At 37.9% G+C, this 20074-nt stretch overlaps 2 protein-coding genes and 1 long non-coding RNA gene across 3 annotated transcripts in view; all 3 read left to right on the top strand.

The window, feature by feature from the left end:
• LOC126754712 (uncharacterized) overlaps positions 1–1117 on the top strand; it is a 41198-nt gene extending 40081 nt beyond the window's left edge. Inside the window, exon 3 of the long non-coding RNA XR_007666394.1 lies at positions 923–1117. This is a non-coding gene — a long non-coding RNA (uncharacterized LOC126754712). The remainder of the gene's footprint in view (positions 1–922) is intronic.
• Positions 1–20074, top strand: part of LOC126754583 (uncharacterized) — a 286545-nt gene that overhangs the window by 253263 nt on the left and 13208 nt on the right. The gene's annotated exons all lie outside the window — the stretch shown is intronic.
• On the top strand, positions 1194–2490 carry LOC126754597 (piggyBac transposable element-derived protein 3-like). The gene is made up of 2 exons (XM_050466708.1): positions 1194–1345; positions 1412–2490. Exons 1-2 carry the CDS (start codon positions 1243–1245, stop codon positions 2077–2079), a joined length of 771 nt encoding a protein of 256 aa, XP_050322665.1. The 5' UTR covers positions 1194–1242; the 3' UTR covers positions 2080–2490.

The raw sequence follows: 20074 nt of genomic DNA, 5'->3' as shown, positions 1-20074 counted from the left end.
CTACACTGATTCTTGGTTAATTTTTCACCAAATTTTCAACCAATATAGTGCCGCAACCACCGGCGTTCGTCTGATGCCGTGCGACTTCTATCTATGCAGCAAACTGAAACGACCGCTCCAGGGAAACCGTTTTGAGCCAATTGAAGATATTAAACGTGAATTGCTACGTGCATTGAAGGCTATTCCGGAAATTAACTTTAACAACCGTTTCGAGTGTTAGAACAAACGTTGACGTAAGTGTAATGGAGCCAAAGGGGATTACTTTGAGGGGGACGAAATAGATTTTGAATAATAAATTAAGAATTTTAAAATTATGAACAAAGTCTTACTATTTCTTGCTCGTAGTAGTATGTACGCTCAGTACGCGAAATAACCCACGCCTACCATATGGTAACGCAAAATGTCATGTTACATTTTCATAAATAACTTGAAAGCTACACTACAAAACTACAAACTACAAACCGCTTTCTTATGCGAAAAATTTGCAGCTTTCCAGAATTGTGAAATTTGAATTATTGGGAGTTCAATTTGAGTAATTATCGTATCTGAGAATAAGTTGACGAAAGCAAAGGTGAAAAAATCTCGTTTTTCGATATGGCATGTCGGTAAGTGCTTTTATATAATGCTAATATTTCGACAGACTTTAGAATTAATAATACCAATCGATAGCTAAATAAATAAACCATAAAATGTGAATTCAGTTTGGTCAAAAATAGTTGGTTTTTACTATTTTTTTACATTTTACCTTAGGCGTTACCATATGGTAACCGTGGGTCGCCTAGGGGACAGGTTTTTTATTCGTGTTTCATTTAATTTTTTGTGATTTTCTTTGCATTTTGGATTGCGTACGAAGTATTTTTATGCTTTTATTAAACAAATGTCTGAATATGTTCTTGTTTTTTATATGTTTTATTTTGCTTAGAGGTTTATCGTTGCAACAAATGCTTGATTTTATTGAAGAGCTTGACGAAGCAGGTGATCAAGATGATGTACCAGCTACTATTTATATTGAACCTCCTGTGGATGGCAATATATCTGGTGAAGATGATGCGGAAGACGAATCTGGGGGAATACCAGATAATGTTTGTCCCCCTCAGCTTAAAAGCGAATGTGAAGATGAAATTGGAGGCATGTTTGAAAACAATATCGCTTCATATTTACATAATAATAATTATCTTGGATTCTTTAGCTCCAAATATCGAAGATTTGCCTGTCGTTATTGTGGAAAAAGAATATAAAAGTATGGATTTTAATGGTCAACCTTCAGCATCCAATTGTACATCACCAGACAGAAAGCGGTTACGTAGAGTGACACCAAAATCTTCAAATGTTTCACTGCCACAAAGTAATAAACAAACAACATTTCAATGGATAAAATATGATGCGTCATCTCTTATTCCCATTTTCCCAGATGCTAATTACGAGGATTGTCGTTATTTACTACCGCATCAGCAATTTGAAAAGTTTTTCGATGATGAATTATTGGGACACATTTGCGAACAAAGTGCAATGTATGCGATCGGACAGAATAGACCTAACCCAAGCATAATAGTCGGCGAACTTCGAGCATTTATTGGCATATTGGTCATTACGAGATACAATTACCACGCCAATTTCAGAAATTTATGGAGCCAAGATGAAGATATTCGCAACAGCTTAGTGAGTAACACAATGCGTCGAAATAGATTTCAGGAAATTTTGCAAAATCTTCACTTCGAAGACAACTCTAATGCTTCTTCAAAAAACGGCGACGCCAATCCCGATAAAATGCGGAAATTGCGACCATTGACTGATCATTTAAAAGCAAAAATGATTGATCATTTTCATGCCGAACAAAATCTATCCTTTGACGAAAGTATGATTTCCTACTTTGGCAGACACGGATGTAAGCAGTTTATCAAGGGCAAACCATTTCGTTTTGGGTATAAAGTTTGGTCCCTTTGCACTCCATCGGGCTATATGGTGAATTCGAAATTTACCAAGGAAAGAATCCTCGTGCAAACGAAGATTTTGAAGCGAAGTTTGGAAAATGTGCTGCTCCTTTGGTCAGTATGGTTGACGATTTCCCTGATTTATTGAAAGTGTTACCGTTTTCGTTTTATTTCGGCAACCTTTTCACTAGTTATCCTTTGTTAGCTTTTCTGAAAAGATGTGGATATAATGCCACGGGAACAATCCGTGAAAACCGCATTCCTGCAAGCTGTCTTCTGATGCACAAAAAAATTTTTAAATCAATGGATAGAGGTTACTCGGAATCAATTGTTATGAAAAGTACTGGTATTCGTTTGGTGAAATGGAAAGATAATAATGTTGTCCGCTTATTGTCTACCACTTTTGGTGAAAATCCTAAGTCAATGGCACAACGTTATTCAAAGCAGAGTAAATCCCGAATAAACGTACCCCGTCCTTGTGCGATCACTGAATATAACAAATATATGTGTGGAGTAGATCGTTTCGATCAAAACTTGGACCAGTACCGCATCGCATACAGGGGAAAAAAGTGGTGGTCTAGCATATTTACCTGGCTGATAGATGCTTCTATTCAAAATGCTTGGCAGCTTCATCGAAAAGAGCAACCAAAAATGACGCAACTTGAATTTCGACGACAACTGGCCGTATACTATTGCAGACATTATGGTACCAAAGCCAAATCGCTTGGTCCCATGACTTCTCACAGATATGCCCAGGAACTATGTAAGTCGCGTAGAACACACTCTCCGGTACGATCAAACTAGGCACTTTGTAGTGCCATCAAATCGTAGACGTTGTGCGGGTGGAAATTGTAGCGTTAACGGGCGAACAGCATGTGGAAAATGTAACGTTGGACTTTGCGTCAAGTGTTTTGCAGACTACCATACCAAACCATAACTGTATTGTCATAAAATTTATTTTTTCTTACTTAAAATTTCAATAAAAATGCATAAAACAAGATTTTTCGAAGATTTTATTTCAAAAAGGAAGAGCAAAAAACCTGTACCCTAGGCGACCCACGGTTACCATATGGCAACGCTGGTTTTTCGCATTTTCCGGAAAAGTTATATAGTGAATCGTAAAACGGACATCAATTTCGTGCTCAAGAGGTCAAAATACACAAGTGTACTTAATTTCAGCAAAATCTGAAAGAAAAAAAGTTCTGGACCAATCACAATAAATGGATAGAGGCTAAATAAAGTATACCAGCAATGATGATATTAAACAGCACACCAATACATAATCGGAACAAGACTGAGATAAGAAGACAACAGATGGCAAAAGCATACAGACACACACATACAAAAGACACACCAAAATGGGAAATAAACTAAAAAAATAAACATAATAACAGCAACGTTCGAATAATAATGATAATAACAATGACCGTGTGTACGAGGCAATAAAAACAACTTTGAGTAGCATTAATGATAACAAGAAGTAAATGTACAAAGCTAAAATGTAATGGAGGACAACCAATTTGAGAAGTCCAACAGCAAGCGAAGGCAGAGACAAGCAGCAGTGCGGTAACCACGCACAATGTAAAAGCACAGCCACAAGGGGGACATTGGATGACGGTTCGGTTATTCAGCGGCAGAAGATGGAGTACGACTGTAAAGCGGAATAATTTAAGACATAACAAGCTAAAGCCACAACAAAAAGCATTTAGCTAGTTATGCATGTATATGTGTGAGCGTGGAAATATGTGGGCAAAAACCGCTAGCTGCAGCAACAACAAAACAAAAGACGTGTTACCAGCATGCTAAAATCTGCTGTTGGATAGGAGCTCGGTGGCAAGTAAAGAATGCCGGCAGCGATAAACTGAACGACAATAGAAATAACAACAACACTACCATTCGTGGCACTGTCAGCGTCAACTAAGCCGCTGGCGAATGTGAGCGATAGGGGGGCGAAGGCGAAGAAATTCGAAAGAAATGCAGCAAAACAAAGTGAGAAATACCAGTCGGACAACAACAAAGCGCCGGAAGGGAGAATCGGCAAGCAGACAGGCGACTGATGTGACACGCAGAAATAAGAATACATACATAGATACGTGCATAAGTATGTAGATAGCCGACAGCCGATTTGGGAGTAGTAGCAGCCAGCAAGCGGCATTGTGCCCCGAAGAAGTCGCTGCTCTTCAGCGAACGCCGTGGTTGAGCGTCTGTGGCATTGCTGCTGGCAACAGTGGCAGCGTGGTAATAAATCTGTTTAATTTATCAAAGTTTCTCTGTATTGTGACAGTGTGACTGCCGGCCGGGGTTCGGGCAGGCAGTCAGTCAGCAGGTGGAATACGCCGAGCGCGTGTTTGACAAGATGTTCGTTTGGGTGGTGTAAGCTTAAAGAATAAATTGCCAGAATTACAGGCACACAAGACGCCTGCATGCATAATTATATCAATACATAGTATAAAACAAAGTCACTCTTTCTGTCCCTTTGTATGCTTAAATTTTTAAAACTACGCAACGGTTTTTGATGCGGTTTTTTTAGTAGATAGAGTAATTGAAGAAGAAAGTTTATGTGTGTAATAACCATTTAATAGTGGAGAAATACTGTTATTTTTGAGGTTTGCAATGTGATGTCATCAAAAAATAATCACATTTTTTCCCCTTACATTACAAACGTAGGCTGAACTCTACAAGATGTATTAAAACAATGTACTTAGTATTGCACATATTGAAAAGGTCTACAGAAACTCCGCATATATTTATGTATATGTCTATCTCTTATGGTTATCCCACAATAACACTTTTTTGTCATTTACTTTTTATGACAAATATTGACTAATTTTCGAAGCGATTTAAACCAATACAGCATTAATACTTATTCAATTAAATACCTTAAATACATTGTTGATTTAATATAGATCTGTATGGCCCTTTACTGCATATGATATAATGAATATTTTCGAAGATATAACAGATATAAAAATTGCGAGACGTAGCGTTTGCGGCGGTACAGGGCGGCCGCGGCGGCGGAAGCGTGCCTATAAATAGCGCGTCGGAGGACACGGTTCTCTTTATAACACTTTGAATTTAGCAGCAATCCGATGTGTATATAATCGCAGCACTCTAACGAGGAATGTTTAAACGGATACGATGAAGTATATGTGTACAATTTCAATCCTTCCTAAAAAATAATAATATACAATTGCTAAATATTTGGAATAGTAGAATAGAACTGCAACCAAATACGCAGTGCAATGGATTTTATAAGGTCTGTCGCAAAAGAAACATGACTGTTAAAAAAACAACAAAAAATTAATATTTTTCAAAAGTTATACATTTTATTCAAAGTAGTTTCCTTGTGCTTCGATACAGCGTTTAGCTCGGTCAATTAGCATTTCAAATGATTGTTTAAGGTCATTTTTCGGAATGCTCTTGAGAATATCGGTCGTCGCCTTTTGGATAGCTGAAATGTCCTGAAACCAGTGTCCTTTCATGGGCAAATGAAGTTTTCCAAATAGGTAAAAATTACAGGGTGTCAGATCTGGTGAGTAGGGTGAGTGATTAATGGTTAATATAGAGTTTTTGTAAAAAAATCAGTGACAAGCGTCGACCGATGACACGGCGCATTATCGTGCAACAGGCGCTAGGCCCCTGCCTCACGGTATTGTGGTCGAGCACGACGAATGCGTGACAAAAGACGCTTCATAACACCAAGGTAAAACATAGCATTAATCCTTTGGCCAGGTGGGACGAACTCTCGGTGTACAATACCCTCGGAATCGTAAAAACAAATCAGCATTGTCTTCATTTTTGACTTCTGAAGACGACCGACTTCTGATTGTCACTGAGGTCCTCACGACCTTTTTGGAATCGCTTAAACCACTCATGCACATTACTACGGGATAGGCACTGATCACCATAAACTTTTTTCATAATTTGAAATGTTTCAGTAAACGTTTTCCCAAGTTTAAAACAAAATTTAATATTTGTTCTTTGCATTTTACGACCGATGACCAAAAGCTGCTGTCACTTTTTGATCGATAACATCGATTGTAGTTATCCACTTGTCTTAAAATTTTACGAAATGTCAACAAGAGATCGAACTTTTTATTTCATGTACCCACCAATAGGAGGCACCGCCAGAAACAGTTATATTTAAAAAGTTCTGTTTCTTTTGCCACAGACCTTGTAACTGGCTCAATAATCAGTCGATGAATGCCAACCGACTTTTTCGTCTTTTCACGCTTGAGAATCAATTCATCATGTGCAGTCCCCTAGACTTCAGTTGGAAATGATGGAGCCATGTTCTATTGTTACACACCGACGCAAAAATTCGGTTTTATTACGATTTAACGTTGTTTTTGTTAGATTATGAACTTGCGAGGCATTCACTTTGCACATATGTAGCTTTCGCGTCTTTAGGGCGTGATTTTCTCGGTGCTCATTTCGCTTCTTTCCAACATAGAAAATCGCTTTTCAACGATTGATTTCCTTGGTGCAGAGCATAAATTCAACACGAAAATATTTGCCCCCAAAAATCAATGCTTTATTAACACACGAAATGCTTTATGATCCATTTTTTTGTAAACTAACACAAGTTGCTTCAAAAAAATGCTATATCTCATTAACGAATAGTTATAATCTTACTAATAAAAATCATAAAGATGGTAGTAGTAGTATTATCTAAGTATGTGTAAGCCACAGTAAAGCGTGGACGGATCCTCTAGTGTATATACAGTGGACCAATAAAGTTTACATACACCTATTATTGCTCCCCACCCGATTTCTAATAATAATTATTATTTCCGGATATTTTGACCCACTAAGTCGATGATCCAGTTTTTTGGCCTAATTTTGAAGAAATTCGATGTTTTCGAATACGGGTTTCCAAAAAGTTCCAGATATTTTGAACAGAATTAATGTCTGGTGGTTGCGGGACCTATGTATTTATTTTTAATTCGATAACAACCATTCACGTACTACAAGATAAGTTGTGTGTTTTTCGGTCGTTATCCTGTGGTAAATAGAAATGGCTGCTAATAACAGCCGATTTAAGCACACTTAAAATTTAAATTATTTTGTTTAAAATGTTCAGAAACATGTGTTTATCCATTTTTGAAATGTACACAAAAAATAAATCCTCAAACAGTAAGGAATGTGTTGAAGAGTGCTGGTTATCATCGACGAATCGCACGTCGTAAGCCATACATAAGTAAGGTTAATAAAAAGAAGAAGTCGACGTTTGCTAAACAATATTTACACAAACCGTATTGGTTTTGGGAAAACATTGTGTTCACCGATGAATCAAAATTTAATATACATACAGATGTGGTTTGAAAATATCACGAAAAGTGTGGAGAAAAATCAATGAAGAATCGGAAGGAAAAAATGTAATGGCAGCCCATGGTAGAGCACTGTGGGGGTAATGTTAAGGTTTGCGGGTGTATGGTTGCATCTGGAGTTGGACATTTGGACTTTATTAGTGAAAACATGGATAAACATTTGTATCTGAACATTTTAAGATAAAAATTTAAATTTTAAGTGTGCTTAAATCGGCTGTTAATAGCAGCAAAATCAATTTCCAACAGCATACCGACCCAAAGTACACATTGTATCTTGTACGGGCAGGGTTGTTATGGAAATAAAAATAGCTCCATAGATCCCGCAATCATTAGACATTAATTCTATTCCAAATATCTCCAAATTTTTGGAAACCCGTATTCGAAAACATCGAATTTCTTCAAAATAAGGCCAAAAAACTGGATCATCGACTTAGTGGGTCAAAATATCCGGAAATAATACTAGAAATAGAGTGGGGAGCATACGTCGACGTCTAGAGACAATAATTGCAACAAAATGTAGGCCAAAAACTGGTAAAACTATTGTAATTCTTCTTCCTCTTAATTGGCTTAGACACCGCTTACGCGATTACCGAGTTAACAACAGCGCGCCAGTCGTTTCTTCTTTTCGCTACGTGGCGCCAATTGTATATCCCAAGCGAAGCCAGGTCCTTCTCCACTTGGTCCTTCCAACGGAGTGGAGGTCTTTCTCTTCCCCTGCTTCCCCCGGCGGCTACTGCGTCGAATACTTTCAGAGCTGGAGTGTTTTCGTCCATCCGGACAACATGACCTAGCCAGCGTAGCCGCTGTCTTTTAATTCGCTGAACTATGTCAATGTCGTTGTATATCTCGTACAGCTCATCGTTCCATCGAATGCGATATTTGCCGTGGCCAATGCGCAAAGGACCATAAATATTTCGCAGAATTTTTCTCTCGAAAACTCGTAACGTCGACTCATCGGTTACCGTCATCGTCCAAGCCTCTGCACCATATAGCAGGACGGGAATTATGAGCGACTTATAGAGTTTAGCTTTTGTTCGTCGAGAGAGGACTTTACTTTTCAATTGTCTACTCAGTCCGAAGTAGCACCTGTTGGCAAGAGCAATCCTGCGTTGGATTTCCAGGCTGACATTGTTGGTGTTGTTAATACTGGTTTCTAAATAGACGAAATTATCTACAACTTCAAAGTTATGACTGTCAACAGTGACGTGAGTGCCAAGTCACGAGTGCGACGACTGTTTCTTTGATGACAGGAGATATTTCGTCTTGCCCTCGTTCACTGCCAGACCCATTTTCTGTGCTTCCTTGTCCAACCTGGAGAAAGCAGAACTAACGGCGCGGGTGTTGAGGCCGATGATATCATATGGTACCTTCTCTATTTAGTTCTGCAGCTCGAACTATTTTCTCCAGAAGCATGTTGAAGAAGTCGCACGATAGGGAGTCGCCTTGTCTGAAACCTCGTTTGGTATCGAACGGCTCGGAGAGGTCCTTCCCGATCCTGACGGAGCTTTTGGTGTTACTCAACGTCAGTTTACACAGTCGTATTAGTTTTGCGGGGATACCAAATTCAGACATCGCGGCATAAAGGCAGCTCCTTTTCGTGCTGTCGAAAGCAGCTTTGAAATCGACGAAGAGGTGGTGTGTGTCGATTCTTCTTTCACGGGTCTTTTCCAAGATTTGGCGCATGGTGAATATCTGGTCGGTTGTTGATTTTCCAGGTCTGAAGCCACACTGATAAGGTCCAATCAGTTTGTTGACGGTGGGCTTTAATCTTTCACACAATACGCTCGATAGAACCTTATATGCGATGTTGAGGAAGCTTATCCCACTGTAGTTGGCGCAGATTGTGGGGTCTCATTTTTTATGGATTTGGCAGAGCACACTTAAATTCCAATCGTTGGGCATGCTTTCGTCCGACCACATTTTACAAAGAAGCTGATGCATGCTCCTTATCAGTTCTTCGCCGCGTGTTTGAATAGCTCGGCCGGCAATCCGTCGGCCCCTGCCGCTTTGTTGTTATTCAGACAGGTAATTGCTATTCGAACTTTTTCATGGTCGGGCAATGTTCCATCGTCATCGATTGGGGAATCGGGTTCGCCTTCTCCTGGCGTTGTGCGATCACTGCCATTCAGCTGGCTGGAGAAGTGTTCCCTCCATAATTTTAGTATGCTCTGGGCATCGGTGACCAGATCACCTTTGGGGGTTAATTACTTTTGATTTATATAAATAATCATTGTGTACGTAAACTTTTTTGATATGAATTAAGCGCGTTTTAAGCTAGAGCATTAATTTTTTTTATTTGCCACTTTCACTTTATGCCTTAAATATGGCCAATCTGTAAGGTTTCTCAATGAAATTCAAAAATATCGGCAACACCAAAACTGGATAAAAATATTCTATATGAATGAAAGTACTATAATATTGAATACACTATAGTTTGATGCCGAAAATCTGCGATTTTGAACCAAAAATTACTGCAGATCTCATATACTACATATAATGATTATCATTAATCCAGAATGAAATTGAGATTTCCCATCATTTTAATGAGGTCTTTCTCGTGTGTGGGAAATATTAAATTTATCTTTAATTGAGTTTATAGTTATTGCATATATGTATCTCATTTCTGTTTAGATCAGTTGATCTTAATATTAATATTTCAGACATGCAAAAGTTGAATTGATTGTAATTTATTCCGTTTCTGTAAAGTTTTGCAGCACCTCAAAGTATTTTCCTGGCTTTGACCAAAGCTGGCTAAATATTTCCACTTGTTGGCAAAATTTATATTTAAACAAGAAAAGAAAAAACCCTTCACAAATACAAGATATTCTTCACACGAAGTATATATTGCTATATGCTTCGTTAGGAGAAAATAACGCATGTAAAATTTCAGAACGATATCTCAAAAACTGAAGGGCTGGACAGACGGATATGCCTAAATCCACTTAGCTCGTCATCCTAATAATTATTATTAAATTATAATTTGTATATACTTTATAGAGTCTCTGAAGTTTTTTTTGGGTAGTACAAACAAATGAGATATAATACATATATTGATTATCAAACCTTTAAGAAAATGTTATATCTTTTAAGAAAACATGTCCACTTAATTTCATTAAAATGTCACACATTTCGACCAACCAAAATGATTTGAAGTCAGATAGAAAGTTGGAAAGGAAGGGCTGAATATTTTGTTTTGAAATTACTCAGGTATACTTGGGTTCCTGTTTTCAAGCAATTTTATAAATCTACAAATATAAACATAAACATATTGAGAGAAATGTTAGCAGTATATTTAAAAATTCTGATTTTCAGTTATACGGGGGCTAAGGGAATCTTTTGCCCGAATTTATTCATTTAAGACACAAAGATACGCTGATATTAGAAAATTGCGCTTTATCAATTTCATTATGGTAACTCCCATATTGGCCGACAAATGTGGCTTTATAGAATTTTCATTGATGGTATGTATTAAAAAAAAGCTATGAAAATTCCATAAAGCCTTACTTAAAGAGCCTCATACCTCGAGAAGTAGTAATGATAACGACTTTTACTTCGGAGCTTTTTTGTAGCAAATAAAATTTCATACAAGTTTGACATGTACATTTTTTCTATAGCTCTTTTCACTTACGAGATATGTATATACAAAAAATGTGAATTTCATGGAAAAATCAGGTTTAGAGCCCCGTACTACTTCGCCGGTGTGAGTTTCGACTTTGTCGCAATGGGCACTTTGGTAGACTGTTCAATTCTGAGTAATATGTGTCTAAAGTCAAAGCGATGCCATAAAATGCCTCTGAGCTACAGAAATGTAAAAATAAAAAATCACGATTGTTGTGTATTTTCAATGGAAAATTTTTACATGCCTTGGTCTAGTCCTTAATGTTAATATTAAGGGCTCAAATTTTCAGGGAATTTTTTTTAGGGTATTTCCAAGGAAATTTCATGATGGGACTGAAAACAATTATTGGTTAAAAAAAAACACTCTTAGATACATATATGTATAAGCGCTTGATTTGTGTACTGGAAAGTGAAAGAATCATGGGAAATTTGAAATTTTACTGCGTGAGAAGTAGAAGAGGTCAAGGTTCGTCAAGATAATGTACCAAATTTGGTTGAAATCGATGGAGTACGTCCATTAGTATCGAATTTCACTTAAATGTGAACGGTGACACGCTCACTGTCCAATTTTTACCTCGGTATAAAGGTCTCTTCTATCATCTGAACTTCATCGCTGAACAAAAATGAAAAAAACTCCGCAGAACGTAATAGCTAATTGCAAGCCACACGATTAAAAAGCACTTTCTAGAAAGTATATAAATATGTTAATGCTAGTTTTCTTTGAAGTCAGAGAGGTAGATAACTCACCCTAAATTAACTATGATTGCATGGAAATTATTACGCATAATGTTTAAAGAGTTAATACGGTTGGAAACAGATTTATTTTAGAAACGCTCAAAACATTAGTTTACTAGTAGTTGTGGTATACCTTAGATAATGCAATTTTGTAGGTTCAAAAGTCCGATCCATAAAAAAAAGTGAAAATTCGTTGTGGTATAGTAGATAATCTATATATTATTCTAAGACAAGGCGCTTATTTCCAGAGATCTACAAAACGTACAGAGACAAATAATACATCAAATTAAAGTGTGCGATCTGAAACTTTGCACAAATTTTACAGATTTTAAATTCATTGAACCACTTTTGATATATTTGCGTTTAAAGTTTTTCAATTTTTACATTAAGCTAAGATAAGCAGCGCTTCTACAGAAAAGAGCATATATGTATGTAAGAGAATGAACAATTACAAATGTTTCTGTCATTTGCTTTCGTTACACACATACCCACATACGCGAAGGCGCAAGTGCGAAATCTAACAACAACAATGTTGTCTGCTCGGTAGCAAAATGACAATAAGCATAGATAACTTGATACGAGACTCTTTGGTTCGAGAGAGAGCTGTCAAAACTCGCATTTTTTATAACATTTGCCAATGATGCCACTGCTGAAAAATATTAACTTGGGTATTTAATAAATTATACAAAACACTAAATTAAACACTTTGAAAATGCATACATACATATATACAGTGTCGGACAAAACTCATTGGACTAACTCGAGTCTCACACATGTTCCGTCATAACTTTTTACATAGAAGCATTAGAAGAATAATTTTGCTAAAGAAAGATCACATATTCTATATTAAGAAACAATGCAATTTTATTTTTCAACTTTTATGTAAGATTTATAAATTATAACAGAAGGGAAAAAAGTAAAAAATTCGTGCGACATAACTCATTGGACTTTAGCTAAATATGAAAATAAATTAGTTTTAAATTAATATTTTACTGAGTAGCCATTATTTTTTTTGATTGCAACACATCTTTTAGGCATAAATGAAATTTAATTACTAATATGTGAATCATTTATTCCATTCTCGGCTCGTTTTAAGACATCAAGTAGCTTGTTTTTATAACCGTGGACCTGTTCCTCTTTAATTTGACAATTTCCCATAAGTTTTTAATAATAAGCTATCTTATAACATAAACTTATTATTCCAAAAACCAATCCTTCACAACTTTGAGGGTGTGCCTGGGGTCATTGTCATGTTCAAACTGCCAATCAGGCTGCATTTTTTGGATAGCGTGAGGTAACATTTGGGTTTGCTGTATATTTTTATATTGGAACCCATCCATGTTCCCCTCTGTTCTGTAAATTGGTCCTACGCCCTGACCAGAAAAGCATTCCTACACCATTATATTACCCTACCATGCTTTACTGCACCCTGCAAATATCGACGCTCTAAACGCTTCATGTTGGTCTTCGTATACCTCTCATTCCATCTGAGTTCTGCAAATTAAATTTGGACTCATCTGAAAACAATATCGACTTCCATTGCTCTTCAGACCAATTTATATGCAGTTTCGCAAATTCCAAAGGTGCTAACCGATTTTTTTGGAAATATAAGATTTTTTCACTGCACGGAAGCTAAAAAGACCTACATCAACGGCGCGCCGTTGTATTGTACGCGTACTCTCTCTTAGTTGGGAGCTATCTACAACATTGTTTGTTGATATCTGAGGATATTTTATAAACTCGCGCACTATTCGCAAGTCATACTTTATCGAATTGACTCTGGGACGTATTCCAATATTAAGTTTTTTAACGGTTCCTTCAGCTTTGTTCTTGCGTAAAATAGCAAAAACGGTTGTTTTCCCCAGAGAATAATTTTTGTAAAGTTTCTTTTCCGCACATTTTTTGTGAATTTGCTTACAATTAATAATTTAAGTTCAGTTGAATGTGTTTTGTCTACTATTTTTATCAAAAATAATTTTTAGTAGCATTATTCGGGACTACTTTAAATATTTCACAACACACTCGTTATCATTAAAATAAACAACTCGAATAAGTGTGATCTACGATTTATAATAATTATAATTATTGCAAGTACCTGCAAAATTCTTTTCCCGCCAGATAACGGTAAATTAATTCATTGGAAGTGGTTATTTCGATATTCAAAGTGTTAGTCCAATGAGTTATGTCGCACGAATTTTTTACTTTTTTCCTTCTGTTATAATTTATAAATTTTACATAAAAGTTGAAAAATAAAATTGCATTGTTCCTTAATAAAGAATATGTGATCTTTCTTTTCGGGCTGGAACTGGTTCTAATGATTAGGAATTAGTCATATCGTTAGCTCTTCCCCGATGGTACCGAACTACAGGGGCGCACTCTACTTTGTTTTATATTCACACATACATACTTACAAACATATGTATGTATATACATATGTATGGGCGAAGACGCAAGTGCAAAATCTAACAGAAATATTGTTGTCGGCGTTATTTTGATTAGAAGTGTTATTGCGTTAGGTAAGCTTTGAGTCAGTTCAGTTTTCTTCCAAAAGTCAAGGCGGCTATTACCAGCGAATACATACATACTACATCGAATTTCAGTTCAGATTCAGATTAATTATTAAAAATAAAATGCCAAATCAAAGGCGAATTAGACGAAAAAGGAGTTTAACAGGTCGAAGAGAAGAGGTGAATGTTATAGATAAAAGGGAATTTTTAATTGTTAATGTATGTGTGTATGAATTGACCTGTTTTATTAGAGCCGTAGTCATGCAGGATCTATGGCAAGTTATTTCAAAGCTGCCCAAAACTCCGTAGTTCTTCCGGAGTATAGTTCGCTTGGGGGTTTGACTAATATATGTTTACACTGTAAAGCAAAACATTTCGGAAGTGAAAAGGTACCTGTACTTTTCATTGGTTTATTTTCGTAATATATGTATATACATACTTATTGTCTTAATATTTGGTTGAAATTGTTACTAGGTAAGAAATGGCTTTACGACATGTTGCCATGGCGGAAAAGTTAAACTTCAAGAATTACGTGTACCTGAGTTTTTGAAAGCTGTGTTAGAAAATGATTTGAGCTCTTGGCGGGGACACTATTTGGAGAATATTCGGCAGCTAAATAGTTCGTTTGCTTTTGCATCATTCGAAGCGAAAATTGCGGAGCCTACAGGGCGCGGACCATATTGCTTCCGAATACATGGATCAATATATCATAGGGTAGGTCCATTGCATGCAGATCATCCTTCAGGATCCTCCTACGCCCAGCTGTTTATTCTTGACACCGATCAAGCAACTGATATAAGGGCACAACATAATTCAAACTGCGATAGGTATTTGCTGAGAGAAATCCACGAAATGCATTCAAATATTAACCTTGGCAAATGAGTATAAGCATATGGCGCAGGTTGAACGCGAAGAGGAACAGAGGGCCACAGAAGAAAATCGCAATGCTCGCCGAATTAGTATGCTACTTTTGCTTAGATCGATTATTACGTGATATTCACCAAAATGAAATACCTTTTGATGGAAAGGTTATTTTATTAGGTGGTAATTTCAGGCAAGTTCTTCCTGTGGTGCCCAATAGCTCACGCGCCGCTATAGTTGGTAATTGTTTGAAACGGTGCTCACTTTGGAAATTTTTTAGGTGTCTCAAACTCTCAACGAATATGCGTTCTAAAGAATCCTTATACAACAGTTTTCTTTTGCGTGTTGGAGAAGGTCGAGAGTTCTCTCCAGAGTCGAAAATCAATATACCAGAAGAAATAATTTTGCTAAATGAAAATTTAGTGGATTGGGTATTTCAGCCTCAGTCTGGTGTTATTAGTCAAAACCATTTGAAGGATCGGGCAATTTTGTGTCCAAAAAATGATCACTGTACGATAATAAATAGCGAAATCGTAAATATGTTGCCCCGTGAAGAAAGGGTATATTATAGCGTGGATACTGTCATTTCTGAAGATCCTCAAGAGCATGTCGGATTCCCTACAGAATTTCTAAACTCCCTTAATTTCAGTGGAGTAGCGTCTCATGAGTTAAGGCTTAAGGTTGGAACAGTTGTGATGTTAATCCGCAATCTTAATACATATGAAGGGTTGGTCAATGGGACTCGCTTGATAGTAAAAGCACTACATTGTAATTGTTTGGAGGTCGAAATTTTAACCGGTGAATCACAAGGGAAACAAATTTTATTGCCCCGTATAAATTTACAGCCCAGCGAATCAACACTTCCTTTTAATTTTAAAGCTTCGCCAATTTCCAATAATTGTAGCATTCGCAATAACAATAAACAAATCTCAAGGGCAGACTCTAGCAAGAGTTGGTGTTTTCCTCAAGGAGGATTGTTTTACGCATGGCCAGCTGTATGTCGCATTGAGTCGAGTACGATCTTCTCAAGATATCAAAGTTAGGACTTACGACCAAAATAAAACCACTACGAATGTAGTTTTCCATGAAGTACTTGAATAAATTGAGTTTTTATAAAAATTTTTTTTTTTAACTTTTTTCATTTTAAATAACGGAGTCCCCCGATTATCGGGGGTTATTACTAGTATTACTTATAACAGCTCTTATGATAGTTCATTGTGAAAAATAGGTGTGGAGCCTCAATGAAAACCTGCTCAGATTATGCACACCTGCACGTTAAAGCTCTCTCTCTTTTGCTGGTTGTCTACATTTATGTTTTGTTATGCTCATGTAAACTTTGCATAAGCATTAACCCGTAAGTTTCTTATACAAGGTGTGCTCCAAAGTAAACAGGAACAAGGAATATAACTTGGGTGTTATGCGTCGTTTACGCAATGCTATAAGTAAAAGAGCCCGGAATTGTGTATCGACAAGTCTTGGTTTTTGCACCACGATTATACACCGTTGCATACTGCATTGATTCTTCGTGAGTTTTTCGCCAAAATTTCAATCAATATCGTGCCGCGCCCACCGTGTTCGCTTCGTGGGTTTTCTGACTTTTTTCAAACTCAAACGACCATTCCGGGGAAATCCTTTTGAGTCAATTGAAAATATTAAACATGAATTGTGTCTAGTTTGGGGTCCATTTCAATACAGGCAGACACATTACCCTTGCCACTTCGTTTACCGTGGTCACAGGGCCATACAAGAGGTCGTATGGGTCGACTCTTTGAACCTCGCAGCTTCTCGTTCACTCTTTCTGCTAGGCTGTACTCTGCTAGCGATATTTTATAGCTTTTCAGGGTTATCACATTGAAAAGAGTATCGGAAATTAATATTGAGCACATTTCCGATCATAAGTTTTGGGGAAAGGGTTGATAGTGTTTACTGAAAATAATTAAGTTCAAAATGGGAACAATCAAGGAGAATTTTGTCTTTTCAAAGCCTAGCGAGTATGCATATTCATCTACTCGTAATATTTCATTTCGCTGCTATCTTCATTCTACAAATACTTCAATTAAAGTTCATACATATGTATATATTTAAAAAATATATTTCTTCACTTGTTTCGCACTGGTATCTTCCCAGTCGGCCAATTTACTTTAGAAATTGCCGAACTCCGCTCTGATAACTATTTGATTTGATTAAAATAATCATATAAAATTTCATTACTTGCTTGTTCAAATTTCCACTTACTTCCTGTTGGTTAATGATGTAAACCAGTATAAAACTTTTTCAATTATCAAATTATCAAAATAATCTTTTAATAGTCTATATAAATTTTGTATTTTCGATACATATTTACACTTTTCGAGAAAAGTTTTTAAATACTTGTAGGTATGGCGAGGGAACTTAAGACTTAAAATACTTTTCCTCAGCTTTAGATATAATATACTTTGAAACAATTATTGGAAATTTCTGACAGAGAGAAAATTCTTAAAAGGCTTTTTGTACTATAAATATTAGACGTTTTAACGCAGCTAATAGCGGTTGTCAACCAGATCGATCATGTTGTGATAGCCGGAAGACACGTCTCCAGTGTTTTAGATGTGCGTGCGCTCCGAGGTCCTAACATCGACTCGGACCACTATCTTGTTGCAGCCAAGATTCGCACCCGCCTCTGTGCATCAAAAACCGCACGCCAACAAACACAAGGAAGGTTCGACGTCAAGAAGCTGCAATCACAACAGACAGCCGAACGATTTCCTACTCGGCTTGCACTCCTGCTCTCTGAGAGCACTCGTCAACAACTCGGTATAAGGGAACTGTGGGACGGCATTTCAAATTCCTTACGTACAGCTGCAACCGAAGCCATTGGTTTTTGGAAAGTGCAAAAAGAACAGCTGGTACGACGAGGAGTGCCGTGTCGCAGTGGAGAGAAAACAGGCTGCCTACCTCGCAACGTTACGATCGATCACAACACGTGCGGGATGGGATAGATACCGAGAGTTGAAAAGGGAAGCGAGACGCATTTGTAGACAGAAAAAGAAAGAGGCTGAAATGCGTGAGTACGAAGAGCTTGATGAGCTGGCCGACAGGGGTAATGCTCGAAAATTCTAAGAAAAAATGCGGCGGCTTACAAAAGGTTTCAAGACCGGAGCATACTCTTGTAGAACCCCCAAAGGTGATCTAGTGACCGATGCCCAGAGCATACTTAAATTATGGAGGGAACACTTCTCCACCCTGCTGAATGGCAGTGAACGCACAACGCCAGGAGAAGGCGAACCCGATTCCCCAATCGATGACGATGGAGCAGACGTTCCATTGCCCGACCATGAAGAGGTTCGAATAGCAATTACCCGCCTGAAGAACAACAAAGCGGCAGGTGCCGACGGATTGCCGGCCGAGCTATTCAAACACGGCGGCGAAGAACTGATAAGAAGCATGCATGAAAGCATGCCCAACGATTGGAATTTAAGTGAGCTATGCCCAATCCATAAAAAAGGAGACCCCACAATCTGCGCCAACTACCGTGGGATTAGCCTCCTCAACATCGCATATAAGGTTCTATCGAGCGTATTATGTGAAAGATTAAAGCCCACCGTCAACAAACTGATTGGACCTTATCAGTATGGCTTCAGACCTGGAAAATCAACAACCGACCAGATATTCACCATGCGCCAAATCTTGGAAAAGACCCGTGAAAGAAGAATCGACACACACCACCTCTTCGTCGATTTCAAAGCTGCTTTCGACAGCACGAAAAGGAGCTGCCTTTATGCCGCGATGTCTGAATTTGGTATCCCCGCAAAACTAATACGACTGTGTAAACTGACGTTGAGTACACCAAAAGCTCCGTCAGGATCGGGAAGGACCTCTCCGAGCCGTTCGATACAAAACGAGGTTTCAGACAAGGCGACTCCCTATCGTGCGACTTCTTCAACATGCTTCTGGAGAAAATAGTTCGAGCTGCAGAACTAAATAGAGAAGGTACCATATGATATCATCGGCCTCAACACCCGCGCCGTTAGTTCTGCTTTCTCCAGGCTGGAAAAGGAAGCACAGAAAATGGGTCTGGCAGTGAGCGAGGGCAAAACGAAATATCTCCTGTCATCAAACAAACAGTCGTCGCACTCGCGACTCGCGTTTATTTAGGAACCAGTATTAACACCATCAACAATGTCAGCCTGGAAATCCAATGCGGGATTGCTCTTGCCAACAGGTGCTACTTCGGACTGAGTAGGCAATTGAAAAGTAAAGTCCTCTCTCGACGAACAAAAGCTAAACTCTATAAGTCGCTCATAATTCCTGTGCTGCTGTATGGTGCAGAGGCTTGGGCGATGACAACAACCGATGAGTCGGCGTTACGAGTTTTCGAGAGAAAAATTCTGCGAAATATTTATGGTCCTTTGCGCATTGGCCACGGCGAATATCGCATTCGATGGAACGATGAGCTGTACGAGATTTACGACGACATTGACATAGTTCAGCGAATTAAAAGACAGCGGCTACGCTGGCTAGGTCATGTTGTCCGGATGGATGAAAACACTCCAGCTCTGTGAGTATTCGACGCAGTACCCGCCGGGGAAGCAGAGGAAGAAGAAGACCTCCACTCCTTTGGAAGGACCAAGTGGAGAAGGACCTGACTTCGCTTGGAATATCCAATTGGCGCCACGTAGCGAAAAGAGGAAACGACTGGCGCGCTGTTGTTAACTCGGCTATAATCGCGTAAGCGGTGTCTACGCCAATTAAGAAGAAGAAGGATAGCGGTTGTCGAACCTCACAAGCAATTTGGCCACTTTTCCTCTTATGGGCCGATCTCATTCCTTTCTACTTACATAGAATGTTACAAGTAGTATGAATACCTCATAAATTCACCTATCAGGACTTAGATTCAGTGCCAAATTAACAACGAATGTCATACTGAGCTGTTTGATATGTTCTTGCCTGATTTGAAGTAAAAGCAACATCAATTGTCATACAAAAAAGAGATCTTCCATAACGCTAAAATGTCAAATTCTCATAAATTTCCCTCAAATTTGTTTTCTTAAATAATGTAGTAGTAAAATTTTGTTCTGTGTTAGTATTCCTTCGAAATGTTTAAAGAACCATC

The sequence above is a fragment of the Bactrocera neohumeralis genome, chromosome 4 (genome assembly GCF_024586455.1).
Source record: "Bactrocera neohumeralis isolate Rockhampton chromosome 4, APGP_CSIRO_Bneo_wtdbg2-racon-allhic-juicebox.fasta_v2, whole genome shotgun sequence".
Classification (NCBI taxonomy): domain Eukaryota; kingdom Metazoa; phylum Arthropoda; class Insecta; order Diptera; family Tephritidae; genus Bactrocera; species Bactrocera neohumeralis.
This window is presented reverse-complemented; position numbering and strand designations above follow the sequence as displayed.

Coding starts and splice junctions, on each gene's coding strand:
- LOC126754597 (XM_050466708.1), top strand. CDS start 1,243: ATGGATTTTAATGGTCAACCTTCAGCATCCAATTGTACATCACCAGAC. Junction 1,346..1,411: donor AAATGTTTCACTGCCACAAA/GTAATAAACAAA, acceptor CCATTTTCCCAG/ATGCTAATTACGAGGATTGT.